This window comes from Scophthalmus maximus, chromosome 10, assembly GCF_022379125.1.
Source record: "Scophthalmus maximus strain ysfricsl-2021 chromosome 10, ASM2237912v1, whole genome shotgun sequence".
Taxonomy (NCBI): Eukaryota; Metazoa; Chordata; class Actinopteri; order Pleuronectiformes; family Scophthalmidae; genus Scophthalmus; species Scophthalmus maximus.
In genome coordinates, this window is record NC_061524.1 from 9962113 (window position 1) to 9983472 (window position 21360).

A 21360-nucleotide genomic window follows, 5' to 3' on the forward strand; every position below is an offset into this window, starting at 1 on the left:
AACAGAACATAAGCAGGGAGACTAAAGGGGAACCACAGTATGAAACGTTGTAACACACAGGGACCGACGGGACCAGTCGACGTAATTTTGAGCAGATGGGAAACATTCTGGCCGGTCCTGATAAATGCAGTTGATGGAGCTGTGCACTTTGTGCAAGATGAAGTTACAAAAGCGGAGGAAGCCAGCGCAGAATAAAAAGGGTTGGTAGATGCGTTATTAGTCATGAAGTATAAAGTCTGTTCGACTGTTGTATATGAGTTCATGGTTGAATTAAAGTTAAGAAGTGAATACTTCCAAGCATGCAAAGGCAAACTTATATATATATTAAAAAACTGGAGACTCATTCTGAAGATGCTAAAAAGAGAGTCAATCATGATCAGATATTCAGGGAATTGTCAGTTTGGATATTGGATTACTACTATCTCTCAAGTACATGCAAATCTGCAAACACAAACACAAACACTAACACAACCCCTGTCAGTAGCGTTGGCAGAGGCAGTGTTAGTCAAAGGTGAGTTAGTGAAGAATAATCCGTGCTTTGGCCATGGGGGTTTAACCAAGGCATGGATTCCAGGATGGCAGTTCTAATGTGATGAAAGATGGTGATGGGTCCAGAACAGCAGGTAGGACACTGAGGGGAATGGGCATCCTAGGTGACGATGGAGATGATGTGTTGCCTTTGGGGGTGGGTAGCAAGGAATTGAGTCCTGAGGCCCTTACCTTGGCTATGGGGGAGGAAGTGGTGTCTGAAAGGGGAGGTAGGGCGGGAGTCACTATTTCTGGAGCCCACACTGTTACTGCACAGGGAGGAGCAGAGCTTCTGCATGCCTGTCAGAGCCTCTGCAGTGAGGGAGGGTGTGGGACAGGGGACAAAACCCCAGGACCAGGCAGCAGAGGTGGATGACGTGGGAAAGGAAGTAGAGGGTAAGAAGGTGAGGGACATAAGAAAAGGAAGATATACGGGAATCAAATGTAGAAAAAAGGAAATAATAGACAACCCAAAGTAAGAGGTAAAGAAACTGGAGTAAAGAGTATTACACTTTCAAATCAAACTTTTGAATGGAAAAGAATAGGAGAAATTGTGTTGACTTTGAGGTTGTTATTCGGCAGAAATGAGTATTCTTTTCATGACGTCAAGAAGAAAAAAGATTCAATAGCATAACAACCCAGAGTCAATTTGGTGAAGTTTACTTTTAAAGTGGTAGAGATATCAGGGAGAGGGAAGGGAGAACCTTAAGGTGAAGGGCCAGTGAACTCATCCACAGTGTTTTAACAACTGTCATCTAACTGACAAGTAAATAACTCACCGATACACCTAATAAAAACCCTACAATCACTTTTTATCGCCACCACAGACACAAACACACATGCACACACACATCCATGCACACACACACGCAAACACATCCACGCACACACACACACTTGGTACTCACCTGGCCTGTGAAAATGCTGCGGGGACCGTGACAAAGTCGGGGTGTAACCATGGCGATTATAAACTGGTGATCCTATGGAACCCTGACTAGTGGACCTTTGGAGGATGCGCTCCCTCCTGTCATAAGTAACCTGACCAAACACAAACACACACACATGATATGTTATTACATCACATACTGTACGCCATTTACAGTGAATTCAGGGGACAGTAAATTTGACAAAATGATGCTCACCTCAGTGGTTGGGGTTGGTGACATGTTCCTTGAGGACTACAAAGAATCAAACAAGTCCGAATTAAAACTTTGTCACTTTATCGAGAAAGTGTTAGACTGCTCCACACAGACAGACACAAATATCACAGTATCATAGTGTTGACAGCCTATGACAGCACCACTATGTCTGACTGAGCAGGGCTTTTATCTGCTGATCTTCCACCTTTTGTTCCTACAAGGCTCATGGCCTCCTTTTTATGTGACGCACACCTCGCACACCATTATTTCCTTTTTGCAATTTTGGGTCATATGTCATCATCAGCACACTCTGACGTATCTTACCTTGTCGTCGGGCAAGGGGGAACGCTCCCTCCTGGCAATGTGGAGCTGCGAGGGACACAGAAGTTCAGTACTGCACAAAGGCTTGTATAAAAAACATCACACAATCTTTAGAGACTCATATTTGTTCATTAATCTCTCTTTTTTTGTTTGTTTGTTTTTTACAGAAAGGAAAAACATATGTCAAAGCAAAACAGAGGATCATTTGCACAAAAGATAGTGTGCATGCAGGAAAGAGGCATGCGGCCTGTGTGTTTACCTCTCCCACACTCTCTTGTCTCTCCTCTCTCTCATCCAGGGAGGTGGTGTACATAGGTTCATAGGTAATAAGATCAGGGCGCTCAATGTCATAAATGGCTTTGACTTTTGGAATAGCAGCTAGGTCTCTGTAATCAAGGATCTCATTGTCTACTTTTGCCTAGGGAGACAAATAAAAACAAACATGTACACATGGACAAGACCAAAGGGAAATTTTACTTCTGTAATACTATTAATGAACAAGGTGCAACTGTTAAACTGTGGTTAGGACAAAAAGGGTAACGTCATTTCTGACTAGAGAGACAGAACAGCTCACAGTCTCAGCACAAGGTAATTATACATGTAAGTCTGTGTCATATCTTACATAGATCGTGTGACCCGGTGAGCCAGGTATGCTTGAACCAGGTCGGGAACAAATGCTCTCAGATGACGACCTCGTAGGCTGCGAGAAGGAAAACACACAAGTGGCTATTAGTCAAAACGGCGTGTGTCAGGCAGTCGGTCTCCCACGATCCACAGCCCCCTGTCATATGCACATCAACAGTAAAAATTACCCAAACACACATTACACCATTTGGCCTTAACACTATATGAGCGATGAGAGGGAACTGTAACCGCTATATATTTATGTTTCACGAATTACATGAAGTGCCTTTGAAATACGAACATGTCATCTCATGATTGGGCCATTCATTTGCATTTTTGCAAAGTGAATGAGTGCTGTAGCGCTGTGATTTGATGTCCTTTAGGAACCCCATGCCTGTTTATGGGAAATGAACAGTTTGGATGGCAGCAGCAGGTCTGAATGAGGTGTAATTAAATGACCATTTTTTTTACCAAATGGCTAAATGGGGATTTTGGAAAAAGATAAATTATTCATCTGTGATATCTTGACAGCTCCTTCAAATGTGTGTATTTGTTTCATGCACCTTTGATATGAGCACAGTATAAGACTGAATGGCTCCGCATGACACACACAGAGGGCACTGCAGGCTGTCTCCAGCAGATGGCAGCAAACAGTGCATTGTGTCCTATGTACAGTATATGGTGGAACACAGGATGATGCCATCTCATAGCCAATAGCGAATACAGTACCTGCCTTTCTGTTTTTTGGAGGAATAAGAGGGACGGAGGCAATAACTGTGGAGGAAGGGAGAGGGGGGGTACACAGGACATCACACAGGGGTTGTGCCTCTCCAGCCTGACTCACAGTTCACATACACACATCAAAGCAGACATGTCCACATGTAATATGCATATGAACGAGTATTTATACACACACACACACCCACACACACACACACATGGAAAACCATGCATTCACACAACATCACCTAAATAGGCAAATTATTTAAACGGTTTGACAGATCAGCAGAGTGGTAACACGAAGAATCCCCTGCTACATACTCTGCATTTTTCTGTCTTTGCTAGTCAAACATTGTCATGAGACGTGAACAGAGAGGTGCTTTCAGTCAAGACAAGGTCAAGGACAATGGAGTCAGTGACGCCCAAATTCCTACCCGCTCCCTGTGTCTCTCCTCTGTTCTGGTCGTGTTCTTGCAGCCGGGATGCCAAACTGTTGATCCTGAGAGGGAAAAGAGAATACGGAAATATAAGTATATGCACATCATTGAAATGTTTTAGTGCAGAATGAAAAAATGCAGTGTCACCATCATAATATATGAGCAAATATAAATCACAACCACACAATAAAAGATCATGGTTTTAAGCTACATAAATTCACATGATTGTTGTACAAATAACAGTAAGATATCACATTTCATGAAGTGCTCCTGAGGCTTACCCAGTCACTCATTTCAGTTCCAATGTGCAGTGACAGGTTTTCATGTGACAGTGACAACAAAGGTTGCTTTGCTCACCTTGCAGATACATCTCTTCTCCCTCTGTGAACATCTGATTGCACCGGCTGCATCTCGCACAGCTGGGGTGGTAGTGCTTATCTCCTGCCTGCAAAACACAAAAGCGCACACAGCGACTTGTCATCACAGGGAAACTGTAGATTGGTTGAAACCTGAAGTAGAGAGCAGAGAGAGAAGAGCTGACCCAGTGCTCTATACGTATTCTCGGCTCTCTCGTTTCTTTGCGCTTAAACCAAAACTCTGTCAGTGCAAGTCATAGTTTCAGATTGCTTTTAGCAATTAAAGGGCTCTATAAATGAAATTTATTATTATTATTATTATTATTATTATTATTAGTATTATTATTATTATTATTATTATTATTATCAGATTCTGTGAACTGGTAAAGAAACAGTGGCACTAGGCAGTTGTAAGTGAACATGTTCCGATGAAATTGCCCTAAACAACAGGATCATGGAAATAGTTTGTGTGTTCATTAGTAAATGAGCTTAAGTCCATGATAACATATTAACAATGTAAAGTCATTTAATTTATTCCAGTCATATATCTTTTATAAAAACGGTAAGAATGTTCATATTAAATAAGACAACCATGACAACAACCAGTTTGACACAGTCAACCTGCTTTCACACATAACTGACTGTTCCTCTTTAAGATAACCTGCAAAATGCAATCCAGTGAAATGATCTGACGTCTACGGTGGCTCAATTCCCATCTACACTAATTTGGCAATTTGCATGCAGAGTGCTCCATTACATAGCCTGTGTGACTTTGACCGGGGATGATGAATACCCACATAAAACTTTGCCTGCTGTATAACAACCCTCAGTAACAGGCAAGTGGCCACTCAGAGATGCGGAGCCACTGACTAATATTTGCATTTTACATTTCACTTTATCGGGAACGTCTACAGAACGGCTACAGAACGGCCACAGCGAGCACTTAACAGCACCTCCTAACCAATTCTCCCCTCACGTCCACTGTGAAACTGAAATTTCCCTCTCAGGGATGATAAAGGTTCTGCTGCTATATGTGTAGTATGCCATTAAATACGCTCCCTATCCCTCTCCGTCTTTAATAGCTACTTTAATTACCCCTGCATTAATGAGCCATTCACATTGCACCCCCATGGAAGCAGACAATATGCAAGTCTACCAATGGCAACATAGTATTACTCATGGCTCTTGGGTCAATGATTAGACTATCAGACAGGCTGGTGTGGCTTTGGCTGCACTAATCCACTGGCAGCAACTCAGGGGTGAGATGCCAAGGCCTTTTCCCACTGTCAAAAAGACCTGCCGTAGAGTTGGATTACTGTAAGCCTGGCTGGCTGGCCAGCGGTGACATTTTCATACCACTATGTAAAATGACACATAACTCAGTGTCTGATTGGATCACTGTCGGCAGAACATTCAAGCCAGCGCTTGATGAAGAGACAAGTGAAACGAGACGGAGTGAAGGGCAGAGTTGTTGACAATGTTTTACATAAACTCAGCTCAGACAACGTTAATATCCTTCAACAAGAGTTTCAGAACAGCTGCATGGTCATACAGTGTTAATGAACAATGACCACTTCATGGTAGGTGTTTTATGTAATATTCACGTAAATTGTGGCAACGCCTGCTTGTTTGAGTGTGCGCATGCATGTGTATTTAGGCGACGTTGGAGAAACCTTGAAAAAATCTGCACTGAATTAATCTTTAAGTTGAATACAGTCATGTCAAGAGTTTATTTGGCTCAGTGCTGAAGATATTACGCATTTCACAATTTCACTCCAGTGCAACATCCTCTGTCTGTGTGGTAAGCAGAATTCAGATGCTACAACTGGACGTCAAAATGTTTTAGCCGCGAAATTTTATGCACAATATTTAAATCAACATAATGCAAAACATTTTTAGAAACTTCAAGTATAGCTTCCAAATTGTATTTCTCAAATAAACAAGTGATAGTCGTTGTGCCCTTCTAATTCTTTCAAACTCACCTCAGGCAGGATGCATGTTAAATCCTGGCGCAATATTAATAGTCTGTTCACAGAAGCATATTATAAATTCCTCATCAGATGGGCAGCTGCACAGAGACACATCAGCCTGTACTGTAAGGAGCCAATCAGGCGGTAACAGTAAATACATGTGATTCTCTGTGTGTTTCTTACCTCAAGCACCTTCCCTGTGATGAACTGATGGCACGCCTCGCACTGAACTCCAAAATGGATCTGGTAGTCCTTCTCACAGTAGGGGGCGCCATCCCTGGGAGGAAAGAGAGGCTTTTAAACCCCCGGGAATTTGACATTGAAATATCATAGTGTGTGAGCCTTATGCAAGCCTGAGTCTGACCAAAGAAGCCTGTAATTACAAGAGATGAAGGCTGCTTACTTGCTGATGTACTCCCCGGTTAGCACTTTACTGCAGGCCTTACACTTAAAGCAGCCCAGATGCCACTGTCTGTCCAACGCGAGGAGGGCCTGTCCGTTCTTAATGTCTCGACCGCATCCTGCACAATCTGTCAAGAGCAAAAGCGTTATGGCTTAAAAACACTCAGAGGTGAGTATTCTTGCAACAAAAACTATACAGAAATATCATATGAGAACAAGGAAATACCTTTAGACTAATCTAAACCTCACACAAAAGTTTCTTTTCATGTAAAAACCACAGCATTTTTAGGGACTCACAATAACAACCAGGGTGTAAATAACTGCATGCAAGGAGTGAGACATTTTTGCTAGTTCTGAGCCGAGACACTAGATGGTGACAGAGGGCCAGCAGCGATGTAATGACAGCTGCCTCTTTCTATCTTCCACATCTCTCTTAGCATGGCTCTAAAAGCTCCATCCATATCCAAGTAGGTTCCAGAGGCTCTAAAAGTGCAGGATGCTGATTTTTAAATGAACAATCTTCTCGTCATTTCTTCTTTAATGAAGAGGATGAAAGCAACACAGAGCCCACTGCAACCACGGGGGACAATAACTGTTTGAGGCATAACGAGGCTGCGATGACGACGTGAGGAGAATCAGCATGCCTTATTTATAAGTGACCTTGTCTAAAAGCTCTTCAAAAGCCAACAGAGAGACCGGTGGGGCTGAGAGGGACAGGGGGAGAGACACAGAGAGTGAAATAAAGAACAGGAAGAGGGGGAAAGAGAGAAGGAGGGAGGATGAGAGGAGCTGGAAGAGGAGGGGTGTGAGGGCTGCACGTTCCCTGTTCCAGAGGAGAGGAAATGCATGGCCATGCATTATTTAGCAAGGCCTGTCTTGGCGTGATTCATAAAGGAACGTGGCTGGCCGAACACGAGGCTGCGTTTGTAGAGAAGAAGAGAATAAGGGTGGAGGAACTTCCTGATGGATGCCATCTCCAGCATTCAGTCTTCAACCATAACTGAGTTGCAGGGTAGCTCCGCCAAGACAATTTTGTGCTGTACTTAACCCTTATGTGGAACTGCTGAGTGGTACCAGCTCCAAAGAGTTTTACACACTCACTGAACAAGACGATTAACTATTTATTACCTCTTTTTGTCTTCTATTTTGCCATTTTGAGAAATAGGGATATTTACTATCTTGCTGAGAAAAAATTAATTGATTCCCCTTTCACATTTGTACATTCAAAATGATGCTATTCCACAGCTACTGAGCTCACTGGCTGCTGGAAACAGGAGGAAATAGCAAAGATTGTTCCCTTCAAAATCTGCCAACCAGCACTTCCAAAGCCAAACTTTCTTTTTTTGATTATTTTTTGGGGCTTTTTCCACCTTTAATTTGACAGGACAGCTAGATGAGAAAGGGGAGAGGGGGGGGGGGAGACATGCAGGAAATCGTCACGGGTCGGATTCAAACCCTGGACCTCTGCCTCGAGGCATGAACCTCACAGTATACTGTATGTGCGCCTGCTCTATCCACTGAGGCACCCCGGCTACAGCCAAACTTTCTTTAACATGGCAACGTTATTTTTTTCACAGATTTCCCAAGGAAAAAACATGGATCTTGATGAACTATATTAAGAAGACTGATATCTTTGAGTGTGTGCAATTTGGTGCAGATGAAAATAAAAATGTGGATCTAGCAGATTTAAATGTGACGTGCCATTCTTGTTCATTTCGTAAAACTTTTCTGATCTTCTTCAATTTAAACACTTTTAGTTTAAATTGTACGGCGAACACCTGTGCGAATGCCAAAATAGCATAATGTGAAATTAAATGCTGTGTTTAAAATAGTCTAATTAATGGTCCACTTACTGCTGGAGCCCAGGATGTCCTTTGGTCCTGGAGACATGGGCTCGACACAGTACTGACACAGACAGTCCTTCCCGTTAAAGGTCACCCTGTCCCCAGCAGGGAATGGTCGTCTGCAAGCAGGGTGACATGAACAACTGGTCAACAAGACATCAGACTTGATAGCTATAACAGAAAATAATGTGAAAACTCTGGTAAAATTGGGCCACAGATACAAAACGAGGAACACTGAGCTACCTTCTTTCCGTTCATTTAAATGCACCTATTAAGTCATTATTTTGGCCGCAATTTTCTCAAGGGAAATTCACAGCTTGTTGAGGACTTTTGTGTAATTACTCACAATCAAGTCTCTCTTGGTTGATCTGGGGTTTGTCAGCTGATAATTGTGACGTGAAAAGATTGGAGGTCTTACTTGCAGATGGTGCAGACGAAGCAGGCAGGGTGATAGGTTTTCCCCAGGGCGGTGACCACTTCCCCCTCAACAAAGTCCCCACAGCCATTGCAGCGGGTGCCGTGCATGCGTTGGTAGTCCAGTGTGCACAAATAATCTCCATTCTTCATGAAGAAGCCCCCCTGGGCAAGGTCACAGCCGCACACTATACAGGAGACACACACACACACACGCACACGCAAACACACACACACACACACACACACACACACACACACACACACACACACACACACACACACACACACACACATACACACACACACACACATTTGCACTCTGCAAGTTAGGTTTTTTACTGCTCCACCCATAAAGTATAACACATAAAGCATCCAACCATCGAGCCAACTCCTCCACGCATCAATGGCTTTGTTCAGAGTTACTAGTCTGTGTAATTGTGAGAAGCTCACTGATGGTATGAAGTGGATGCTGACTAAAAAAAACTATAGAGAAAAAAAACATTTTAACAGCTCTGTGTGTTACAATGTGAAGCATAAAGTAAGACCCTTTCATCTGTCTCATGATGGAAAATCCCACTGACAGACCTTTGCATTGAGGACTTGTGTCAGGATTTCTAAAGAAAAGTATTTTCATTGTCGCTGTGGAGGTAGACTCTTCAATGCAATAACAATTCTACAATTGTCCAAGCCAGGAAATAGCCTTGATCTGTTTCTGGCGATAACCGGCTCTAAATACTTCATACTACATTTTCAGGCTCTAACAAACTTCCGTCCATTCAAACATAACCTTGTAATCGGGACAAAAAAATGAAGGACAATCAAAGGAAGAAATGCAAATTAGGGAACAATTGAGAGTGTGACATATTTGAATGTGTCACTGGGTTTTGATGGCGATCACATTAAAGACAGTCTATACTTGAGGAAAAGGTTTGAATATACAGGAACAATCCTACAGTGTCTCCGTGATATCAGTCATTGAGGCTGGCAAATGATTTGTCAGTTTTCAGCATTGCATAGCATGACCATGTGACAGTTCGGGTTAAACACAAAGTACACGAAAGGTTGATGTCAATGTTATTTTCGCAAACTTGGTCATGGAAGAAAGTGTTGGACAAATTTGAAGCCTATGGTGCTATGTGAAAACTTACATGCTTACTAAAGTTATTGCAATTAATCCTGAGGGGAACATAAATATCCATGGAGTTGTAGACACATTACTCAAAACCACAAATGTCAACCTCATGGTGGCACTAGGGGATCACCACTGACATTTATAAGGCTTCATCTTCTGGGGACCATTAAAGTCTGAACAAAATGTCATGGTGATCTGTTCAGTAAATGTTGAGATAATTCAGTCTGGACCTAAGTGGCGGACTCATCCAACACATAGACAGACATTCGTGCTTCCTCATGTCTTGTGTAATTGTATCATATTTGGGAAACTTTTATTTCATCAAATTTCAATATCAGTCATTGCTTAAAAAAAAAAAAATAAACAAGCAAAAAAAATGTGGTAGTCTTGTATCCAACATTCCAGCACCCACGAGTGAGCCTGGGAATTTAATTGCATTTGGGAAACCCCACAGCTAGGAGGGGGAAATATTTTGATGTTTGAGATAACTGCACCTAATCATTCTTATGCAATGAGCCCCGCTAAATCCTGGGGATGAATGGGAGTGAGTGAGAGAGAGAATCACATTTAATTGCATTAGGGCTCAAGGATGATGGGCTTAGCTTGTAAGCTAACTGAGTTGAGAGAAAACCAGCAGTGGATTTGATGGCCTCTGACTGCGATGTCAAGCCACCTTTGCTTTTTCAACAGATGCCATGCCGTTACACAACATGCATTTTGGGAGTCTTAATAGGGTCGACTGATGGAAATGAAATAAAAGTGAATTCAGGGAAACTGAAAGGTTTTGCTTTTGTCCATTTCATGGAGATAAACACATGTCAACCTGGCACCACGACAACTGACATCAGGTTAATTGTTAGTCCTCTAACAGGTAGGAGACAGACAACCGCACAAATACATTTAAATCAAGGATATTACGGCTATTAAAGCTGTCCTCTTTGGCAACTGCTTACTTCTTTCCACACACACACACGCGCACACACACACACGCAAACACACACTCTTTTATCACCACTGACTCTCCAAAGGCATGTATATATCCACTTGTAGAGGACAGAATTGGATACTAATCTCAGCGTTTGCTTGTGATATTCTGGGCCTTCACTGCACTGAGCTAACTATAACAGTGCTCCGGTCAAAGATTATCTACAGGCATATCATCTGGGCAGGTTCAGTCTGCAAGAGGGAGACTGCGTGGCCGTGGACGTTGGCGGCTACACTGTAATCATGCCAGAATGCCAGAAGTGCATCAGTGCCAAGGCTAAATGCAGAGCGATTTGCACTGTCACTTGTCATAGCAGTCTGGATGGTGCTTTAACTGAAGTACTGTACGGAGGTCTGAGAAGTGACGATGAGTCATGCCACCATGTGTCCCCCTCCTTAGGGGAGGATAGAAAGGACACTGTGGCCTCTAGGGACTCGTACTGTTCCTATCCAGCTGGGTGATTATGATGCTTTTGGGACAGTCATGGAAAAATAACAATTTATACACTTGAGCTTCTGACTTTATACCTTAAGACACATCAGGCTCCTCCATATACCTGTGAACTGTCCTACCTCAGCAGAACATATATATCACAGGGGAGAGTCATATTTTGTAAAACACACCTATTGTTTATTAGACAGCACACTGAACGAAAGGAAGCAAATGTCCTACTATAAATGTCCTCTGATATTGTCACCATACATCGTGACAATATCAGATTAGCAATGAATTTTAAGACTTCACAACTTTGCTGCCAATTTTCACACTCCCACATTCTCCTTCTTCTGTTAACTGTTTACTAATTTGCAAAAGACTGGTGCTCTTGATCGTAATATTCAAGCAAGCAGTAGTAAATGATGGAAACCCCTTCCAACACCACATATTTCATTACATATAATCACCAATTACCAATTGCATGTCAACATCATTACTGGAATTCTATAAAAGGGGGAAATGTCATTATTGTTTCATTATTGTTTTCATTAATCAACATACCTTTACAGGTGAAGCACTTGAGGTGGAAGTGCTTGTTCTGCACCCGCAGCACCTCACCCTTGCATGGCTCTCCACACTTGTAGCACTGAATCAGGGGCTTCTCTGTGGAGTGGTGGTGTGTATCCTGCGCATGAGCCACTACAAGAGAGGAAAAACATGTTGATGAGTCATTGTCGTAGCTTGATGTATTAGTATCACTGCTTTTTATTTTATTTTTGTTCATCCGAGGACATGTTCTGCACCAGGAACTGACTCTGCAGCATCACACAAACACCAAAGATAAAATATCAGCTGCTGCGAGCCTGTCAGGGAGAAAAAAAGAACAAAACTGAACAGGACAGCACAACTTGGGGTTCACGGCCCAGATAGGCTCTCTGGAGAGAAACAACCTAAATATAGTCTGTCTTGATCAATGGAGGATGGAGAGTCAAAATGCTGAGGGGAGCAGGTCTTGGTAAATGGCACACTAAAAGGGTATTGATGAAATCTATTTTCACTTGTGGTAACTGTACTTTCATCCTCAAAGGAAAAGATAATTTAAAGTTATGGGCCATGTGCTGTCTTCGCCTAGCGTATATTCCCAAAAGTCATTTAATAATTTAATGTCTTCTTTTTTACCATTACCATCTTTTTACAAAGTAAGTTTTAGTGTCAAATACATAATTTCTGTTCTGAGAACTTAGATTTTTCTGGTGGTCCTAAAGGAAAAGTGAGAGAATCAACAAAGTCAATAGAGGTCGTCCTCTAAGGAACATGAATGTCTATACCAGGATGTAAGTCTAGTAGTTTAGATATTCCAGTCCGAACCAACTGACCAGCTATATACTGTGTTGAAATAGTCTTCTTTTGATGGCAACATTTGTTAACTACTCTGCTTTCACTAGCATGCATACATCTTAATCTGACTAAAGCTTAAATGTGAGGTATTTTGACAGCCAGTCATATTTATATAAGACAGAGAAGATATCAATTTTCTTTATCTCTACAAGCAGTATTCAGTAAATATCAAATATCCATGTCAAGTCTGTGGCACTACTCAGGGATGCGTTTGGACCTCTCTGACATAGACAGACAGCACCACTGTACGGGACGTAAGTGCTGCTGCAGTGCCGCACTGCACACATCTTATCAGCTATTCTGAAACCAGCAGATTATTTCACATTCAGGAGCTTTAACTAACGAGGCAGCCTCTTTCTCTCATCTCTTCGTTTCCCTTTGCTGTCTCCTTTTCAAACAAAGACAGACACACAAGCATGCAGACACACACACACACACACACACACACACACACACACACACACACACACACACACACACACACACACACACACACACACACACACACACACACACAATGAATACACATGAAAGGATCTTTACACTCTCTGCTCAGCAATGAATCATTAGTCTTCAAGGCTAAAATAAGGCATCAGCGAAGGCACAGAAATAGCATTATGACCAATCGATGGTCTACTGAAGAGAGAAATTACACTAGATTATTGATGACTCTGCCAAGCTTGCATCCCACCTCAACATTTACAGTTTGATATCGAGAAATTGTAAAATTGCAAATCAGAAAGAAAGCCCGGTCTTCAGAACATTTTTTTTTTTCAACCACTCATGGAGTCACCCTCTATAGGGATGGTCTGAAATCTCCTGTCAGTTTTTCGGATACCATTCACAGAGTTGTCATAATTTGACTTGAAAAGAAAATAAGAGAGGACGAGACTGAGATGTTGAAAAAAGACGGCAGGATAGCAGGAGGGAGAATGGAAAGAATTTGGTTACAATGGGAGTGGGGGGTGGGAGGGTGGGAGGATCTGTCTCTCTGGTGTCTCTGATGTGATTACACTCAGCAGGACAATGAGTCATCTATGGGTGAATCAGACTACAGTGACACTGACGTTTCTGTCTGTGACATTAGAGAAACACAGGCCGTCTGGGTAAAAAGCACACTGCGTAAAGATGCAGCCTATTGAGTTACTTTACGTCTCATGTGCATGCTAGAAACATCTAAAAGAAAATTCCAATTTATCAGAATTACTTTAATAATAATTGTGCCCATAATTTTGACTGGTTAGAATAGTACAGACATCACTACATGTACAACAAAGTGTGACATGACAAGAAATGCGCAGTCAGATGATCAGACATGTTGCAAACAAATCAACAATTGAGCCTGATTACGTTAAAATGCCTGATTTGGAGGTGAAGTTGAAACCTGACATGTCAGAGAAGATACTGTACGTGTGTGCACAAGTATGAATAAGAAAGATCAGAGGTGAAACATCAGTTTGCTTTGTAAACGGCCACAGACGATGGACATTTTGAATCCTAATTTTGTTAATTTCTCGTCATCTTTTTCTCCTCTCATTAGTTTGGTTATCCTCTGGTGGTGACTACACTGATAGTAATGATCACCAAAATTCACGACAGAATAATACCCATATAATATGAAGACAGTTTAACTTTAAGTTAGTTTAGTTTCACTCTTTTCAGAAAAACAAAACCTCACCATCTTTTTATAGTTTTCTTTAATATATCCAATCCTATCTCGAAAATGACTTTTAAACATGAAACAACCTGTGAACACAACACTGACAGATCATCACTTTATAGATTCGATCTAGTGAAGCCAGCATTGTGCCTATTCCAGCAGACACGGAGTGACATTAGCAGGAGTCTTGTTTCTGATGACTTTGCAACATTCACACTTTTAGCTGCTCTGGTCTCCATGAACTCCTGAGGGAAGTTGATGGAGGGAAATGTGATTCTCTGTGGATTTGTCATTATGAGAGAATTTTTTCCAAAGTTGCGATGTAAGGAATTTCTCTTTGCCCTCTCTTTTCCCAACCTACTATTTTTAATCTTTCTTATATGGAGTGTTGTCGGGGGCAGGGGGTTGGACAACCAAGGACGGAAAGGCCAACGTTGCTAACGTCAAAACAGGTTGACAAAAATCCAAGACAGATGTTTGAATCCCAAACTGAGGTTTGGATGAGAATATATGAGCACGGTGTTTTTCCAGCTTAACCCTGCCTCTATCTCCGTAACACACCATGTTTGCCTCAGCAGTGGCTACACGGGCCGGGGGGAATGAGACCGGGGCAAAAACAAGCCAAAAGGGCATTGTTGTTGGGACATCAACTCCTCCAGTGAGATCTTTTTAAATGTCTAGCAGGCCTCGTCTCTTTTACGACTCAATGTACACAAAATCATGTCAAGAGCTGTTTTAGTACAATAACATGGATATGAAATGAATCCATTAGTGAGTCTTTGGGGGTTCTTGTCATAGCAGCGAATATGGCACTTGATTTGCCAGGACATATATATTATATAACGCTATAAATAAGTAAGCACACAGAGCAACCACAGCACAGAGCAACTAACTAATATACAGTGGTACATTTTTTTCCCGACTGCTGCTCACATTCTTCATTCTGGGTTGGATGTGTTGGCTGTGCTGACAGAGTGATCTGTCCTGCCTCATCACCAGGGGATAAAGTGACTGATATGAGCCTAAACACACACACACACACACACACACACACACACACACACACACACACACACACACACACACACACACACACACACACACACACACACACACACACACACACACACACACACACACACACACACACACACACACACACACACACACACACACACACAGTCACACACATAAAACCATGGCGCTGAGGGAACAATAACCAGCAGAGCATCCCAAAGCCAGGCGCAAAGGAAAGGGGGCTGCTCTCTCCACCCCTACATACCCCCTCTCCATCCCCACCCCCACCAACCACCACCCATTTAAGCAGGGCCTATAGCTGCATTGGAAATAATAAAGGCTGCAGATGATACTCTGGAGGGAAGTGAAGAAGGCCCCTGAGGACAGATTTTACGTTACACGTGCCCTGGCCTTGCTGGTAAATAACAAAAGGATGGGGTGATTGACAGAAATTGCGGGATTTGCTGAGGAAGCTTCAGACTTTGTTGCGTTCATTTCCTACCGTGAACTCGCAGGAATGTAAAACCATATAGGAGCAGTTTGCAAATGCACTGGGAGAAAAGGGGATTCAATTAAACAATGAAGATTGGAAATGTCCAATGAAATATTCAGTCATATTTCCAGTACAGACAGACAGCCGCCCCAAAGGAGTGAGTGTGTACAGTTTGCGTGCGTGCACTTTAGTGTGTGACAACGAGAGACAGAGGGACAGATGAAGAGAGGTAAAAGCAGTAATCTCCCCTCCTGGCATTCATGACAATATATTTAGTTCCAGATGTGTCTGCATCATAGACAACAAAACACACACACACACACACACACACACACACACACACACACACACACACACACACACACACACACACACACACACACACACACACACACACACACACACACACACACACACACACACACACACACACACACACACACACACACACACACACACACGCACACGTTTTGCTTCCATATCCATCCATCCCATTCAGTTTGGAATATCAAAGGGCACAAATTATCCCCACCATGAAATCCAAAAGTCTGATCTGACATGTGTTTGTGTGTGTGTGTGTGTGTGTGTGTGTGTGTGTGTGTGTGTGTGTGTGTGTGTGTGTATTTGGGGGAGGGCATTTGGGGCTCTTCATCATCCAGACAACAAGAAACTCTTAACCCTCCCCTCCCCATGAATATGTATGGAGGTATCCCCCCCCCCCCCAATGCCCAACCACCAGTGTCCCAGACAAAGCACTTCAAACACAAATTGTGGGGGGGGGGGGGGGGGGGGGGCAACTCTTTTGGCCTCCACCATGCCCCCCAAACCTTGAATAACTAATCCTCAGGGACCTGGGTTTAGAATAATGATCTGCTCTGAATGGTTGGACGCCCCGGTGCGGAGTGTTTGTTGGTGGGCAGGTACATCAGAACTAATAATAATTATAACAATACGCTGATGAACAGAGAAAGAGAGACAACGATGGCTTCATGAACTGCGGAAGCATTTGTGTTAGTAGAAGAGGAGCGGATGAAGGCCTTGGCTCTTTGCCTCTGAATGACAGCCCACCACGGCCCCCTACTCCTGTGTCGTGTTTCCTGTGATAATCAAACTGATTGATGCCAGACAGGGAGGATGTTTGTCGACTGGTACATTGTATGGCTAGAGTCTGTGTTTCTTGCATGTGATTCTCATGTCTCACGTGTTGTTTTAGCCTGTATATTTTAGGTCAGTGACTCTCCCCCCGGCCAACCACTTATCTCATCTGTATATTCTGGTCCTGTGTGCCAGCTGTACAAACAGTGTGTGTCTATGAGGGTGTGCGTTGCTTTGCATTGTCTGTGAAAGGGTTTATCTCCTCTTTCAGGGGGTAGACACACTGGCAAGCTTCAAAGATGAGGCACCACTGCAGTTTGTCTGCAGCACTCTGCGAGATCACGGGAGGCGGCAGCACAGGCACATGACATCGGGACTTTCAAGACAAAAGAAAATGATCAGATTTGTGAATGCAGAGAGTTCTGGGAGACGGTGTTTCTCTGCAAGAGGTAGGAGACATACATGTGATGCCGGTGATTCGACAGTCAACCAGAGAAAAAGAAAGTGCACAAAGAGTTGTGCAAATGTGCACAAATCTAAGGAGCTTGTGTAAATGAAGATTTAAAAAAGATCAGACTGCCTTGGAAACACACGCGCGGCCTCAATAAATTAGAAACTATTTCAAGGGTATTCTTGGCTGCACGCAGACAAAACGCTAACACTGCAAAACCATTGTATAATATAATTCATCATTCTGAGCATACAGTGTAATTCAGTGTTTGGTCAGCTGTGCATCCGGATGGTACTGAACCCAGCCCACCTGGCCTCTGACAGGTTGCATGATAAGATCCCTGGTGGATACACGATCAACTCTTAGTTAGCAAAAGCATTCACACAGCTTTCTGTTTAGAGGCAGGAAAAAAAGCAAGAGGCCTCCAAATTGGGACGATAAACCTCAGGCAAGCCTCCTGCCACCGACAATCCCAAGAGTCAGCAGGCAAGGTCGCCGGTTAAGTGTGACGGAAAACTTTCATAGAGGGATTGTGGAAAAGGAACATGTGGCAGCCAGAGGTTACGGTTGTTCTGCCAGCATGGGAACTTAATGGCAAGGGCATTTTCCTTGTGGCCTTTCGAATTCCACATCAAGAGGACAGCTCCAGAGCCGGACCCCTCCTCCAGCCCACAGTGTGCTGTCAGATACATAAAAAAATCCTACATGTTCATATTACTTCTTCTAAAAAATATATGAATATGAAATGTTTGAATATGTTTTTTTGTGACCGAAATATTTTCAGACAAAACGCAAAAATATCACATGCCCACACATAGAAGACAAACTCTGTATACACAAGCTGAAAGATTAACCCTTAAAACATCCACTGAACCACAGCAGTACTATATCAAGTTGGTGAATCTGTGACTCTATGAAGAGACTGCAATAGAATATACAGTATACTGGGGATGACTTGCAGTATACTGACTTATTACTGTGATTATTGACTTTTATGTTCACTTCCAGTCCAGTGAACTTAGTGGAAAAGCCTTTTCCATGACAGCAGATAAAGTTTCAGGATAACATAGTCAGTGTCCCACCCCCCAACAAAAGCAGCAGACACTTATTCCCATTTCTTCCATTTAAATCCATTTAAAAAGTCATACAAAACCGTTTCTATGTTGTTGTTTGCTGTGAGTCATGACAAACAATGGCATACCCCAGCAAATTGACGGGAATGTTAACAACTCAGTCTGGACCATGCCCCCTGATATCACCTCATTCATCCCACACAGCTGGGCGACCTCAGTTATAGGTGGAGACAATCATCCTTTTTTTTCTTTCAACGGGTCACTGTGAACGAGGCCAAAGCTGACAACAATGGAGTGTACCTTTTAGATGGTCGCCACGGCAACGGCTGCAGACAGAGCGAGAGGGAGAGAGAGAGAGAAAGGGAGACAGCGAGTGCAGGTCCACAGCTCTGCGCAGTGTGGACCTTGCACTGGTGCTCCACTTTCCCCCTCTGTGCGTTACCTTTCTATTCAGCCTCCATACTGTGTGAAGAACTCTGACATGAGAGACATGAACATTTTACATTTGGTGTCAAGCTCCTCTGCAATGAGCCAGATGCTTTGTTCCAACATACATTTACATAAAGCCTGACGCTGCCAAATTAAGCAGACTCCGACAACCCAAGCATCAGCTGCTATAGGGAGTATTAAGAAGGGCGTAGCATGTTCAAGTCTTTGGCACAGAGGGAATGTGTTGTGTTGAAGATGCACATTCTGACTGTGCCGTTAGTCATGCTTCTTCCAAACAACACACACCCACATCAATGAAAACCACGTCCAAATTTCTATCGGTATAATCCACACATCTCCAAAGAATCCAATCAGAGACTGAGGATTCAGTCAAACTAAATGTAAGTCAAACAGCCAGACACTGCAGTGCAACTGGACATGCTGCACGTCCACACATCCAGTACAGACAGCAAACAACACGACAGGAAAAATAAATAGCATTAAAACATACTGATTACACACAGACACACACACACACATGCTCTCTGACCACCACCTCTGAAATACCTTTTTCTTTGACCATGACCATTGGAATCCAGGTAAATCTGCACCAGAACAGGCTCAGAGAATCAATCACTGGTAATGCAGGAGCTGCTAGTTCCTTTTTGTGTGTGTGTGTGTGTGTGTGTGTGTGTGTGTCAGGACACCAGTCGAGACACCACAGAGAGAGAGAGAGAGAGTGAGAGAGAAGTGTAGGCGCTGCTAAGCTCCCCTCCCGAAAACACTGCTACAGCGTGGGGTCTACCTCCCGACTGCCTGTTTTCCTCCCATCCCTCTCCTCCTCCTCCTACTCAGCCCACTCCTCCTCCTCCCTTTCCTCCTCCTCCCTCCTCTTCCCCTCCTAGTCCCTTTCTCAGCCCCTCTGTTGTGTCAGCCGCCTCCTCATTGCAGCAACCAGGTGGCGGCTGCTGCTGCTGCTGCTGCTGCTGCTGCTGGTTGACCAAAAAAATAAACAGTAACCCCAAATCCACAAAAAGAAATAATGCAGGTATCACATATCTCATTAAGGCGTGAATACCACCATATACTGAATAATGTAGATGCTGTATATGTGTGTTTAATCAGTTACATCAGACTTTTTCTTCTCCGTCTTTTACTTGTCATCATAACCCATCAGTTTGACTCTATAGCTCCATCGGAATCTTTTTGTGGTATGATGTGGGTTTATGACTCAATATAAAATCAATATAAACTGCTATATGAAGTATGAAGAAATCAGTGAGCTAATTTTAACTGTACAAATTACTGTAATACTGTATATAACACACACTCAACAAAGACTTCACTACTACAGGCAGAACTCAATTACTTTCTCCAGGGCAGCAATTCGACTGTTGTGCTGAAAAAAATAGGAGGTGGTTATAGCACCAAAGATAATAATCAAAATTAATCAATAAAATATGCATTCATTTCACAGTTGAAAATGCTGCTTTACAACGTTAAGCGCATTTTGAGTGTATTATCTATGTAATTATGAACGATGGAAAAGAAGGCTCATCTAATCAGCTCCAATCGACACAGTTGACCTGATCATCATGCAGTAAAACCAGGCTCACCTTGAATGACAGCCGAAGTTACTAATAATCGCACTGCCTCCTGCATGAGCTCTGTATTAATATCTTTAGTGGATCCCATGGAATCCAATTACGGAGAGCACGGGAGAGCACGTTCCTGGCTAAGCCCGGAGAACACACCAGCTCTTGTATCATACACCAGTGAAATTACCATATGAATGGTTGATGTCTTTGGTCATCAGAATGAGCCCTTATAGTTTTATCATAAAAATGTTGCAAAACAGAGTAAGATTCTCAATGTGAAGGGGAGAGGGAAATAATTTGGAACCTGAAAAATTTATGCAGATCCCGAGGGAAACCGAGGAAAACACTTTTTGCACATAATTTGTTGCTTTGTTTATTTTGTCGCCGGGAACATTGGACTGTTTTCAGATGCCTTGAAGTGTTATATGCATCACTGTAACTGGACAGCTTGTAGGCTAAAACTCATCCATCAACTCCCCATGTATTTTACATTTATAAAATTATTTGCTAATATTTCATAAAAATCTGACAAACTACTGTGCTCCACCATTTCATTTGTTAATAAAGCAAGGAAAGCAAAAATCCGATTGAGCATGAGCTCTGATGAAGGTCTGATGGACCGAAATCTCCGGAAATATATTTCACTATTTTAGACACTTCACGTGTGAGCTAAAGCAAATATGATTGCAGAAGTAACTCAGCCACATCACAATGGCATATAATATTAGTGACCCCACTGTCACTGATCCATGTGTCCTATTCTGGGTTGGGGGGGAGAGAGAGTTTTGCATCAGCACCACCTCTGTTGGCGAATTGCTGATGCAGGGCAGCCCATT

The 21360-nt window shown here is 42.8% G+C and overlaps 1 protein-coding gene across 12 annotated transcripts in view; it reads right to left on the reverse strand.

The window, feature by feature from the left end:
- The window catches only part of LOC118284313 (actin-binding LIM protein 1), a 37257-nt gene that overhangs the window by 7636 nt on the left and 8261 nt on the right, over positions 1–21360 (reverse strand). For 4 of the 12 annotated variants that reach the window (XM_035607147.2, XM_035607141.2, XM_035607144.2 and 1 more), the window contains 14 exons: positions 11872–12009; positions 8760–8943; positions 8351–8460; positions 6499–6625; positions 6279–6372; positions 4127–4214; positions 3767–3831; positions 3342–3386; positions 2611–2688; positions 2248–2406; positions 1992–2036; positions 1671–1706; positions 1437–1566; positions 721–840 (listed from right to left, as the gene is read on the reverse strand). In XM_035607147.2, the coding sequence (XP_035463040.1) occupies positions 721–840; positions 1437–1566; positions 1671–1706; positions 1992–2036; positions 2248–2406; positions 2611–2688; positions 3342–3386; positions 3767–3831; positions 4127–4214; positions 6279–6372; positions 6499–6625; positions 8351–8460; positions 8760–8943; positions 11872–12009 (1419 nt within the window). Of the gene's footprint in view, positions 1–720; positions 841–1436; positions 1567–1670; positions 1707–1991; positions 2037–2247; positions 2407–2610; positions 2689–3341; positions 3387–3766; positions 3832–4126; positions 4215–6278; positions 6373–6498; positions 6626–8350; positions 8461–8759; positions 8944–11871; positions 12010–19493; positions 19747–21360 lie in introns of those variants that run through there. The other 8 variants (XM_035607153.2, XM_035607152.2, XM_035607146.2 and 5 more) reach the window with 7 other exon arrangements.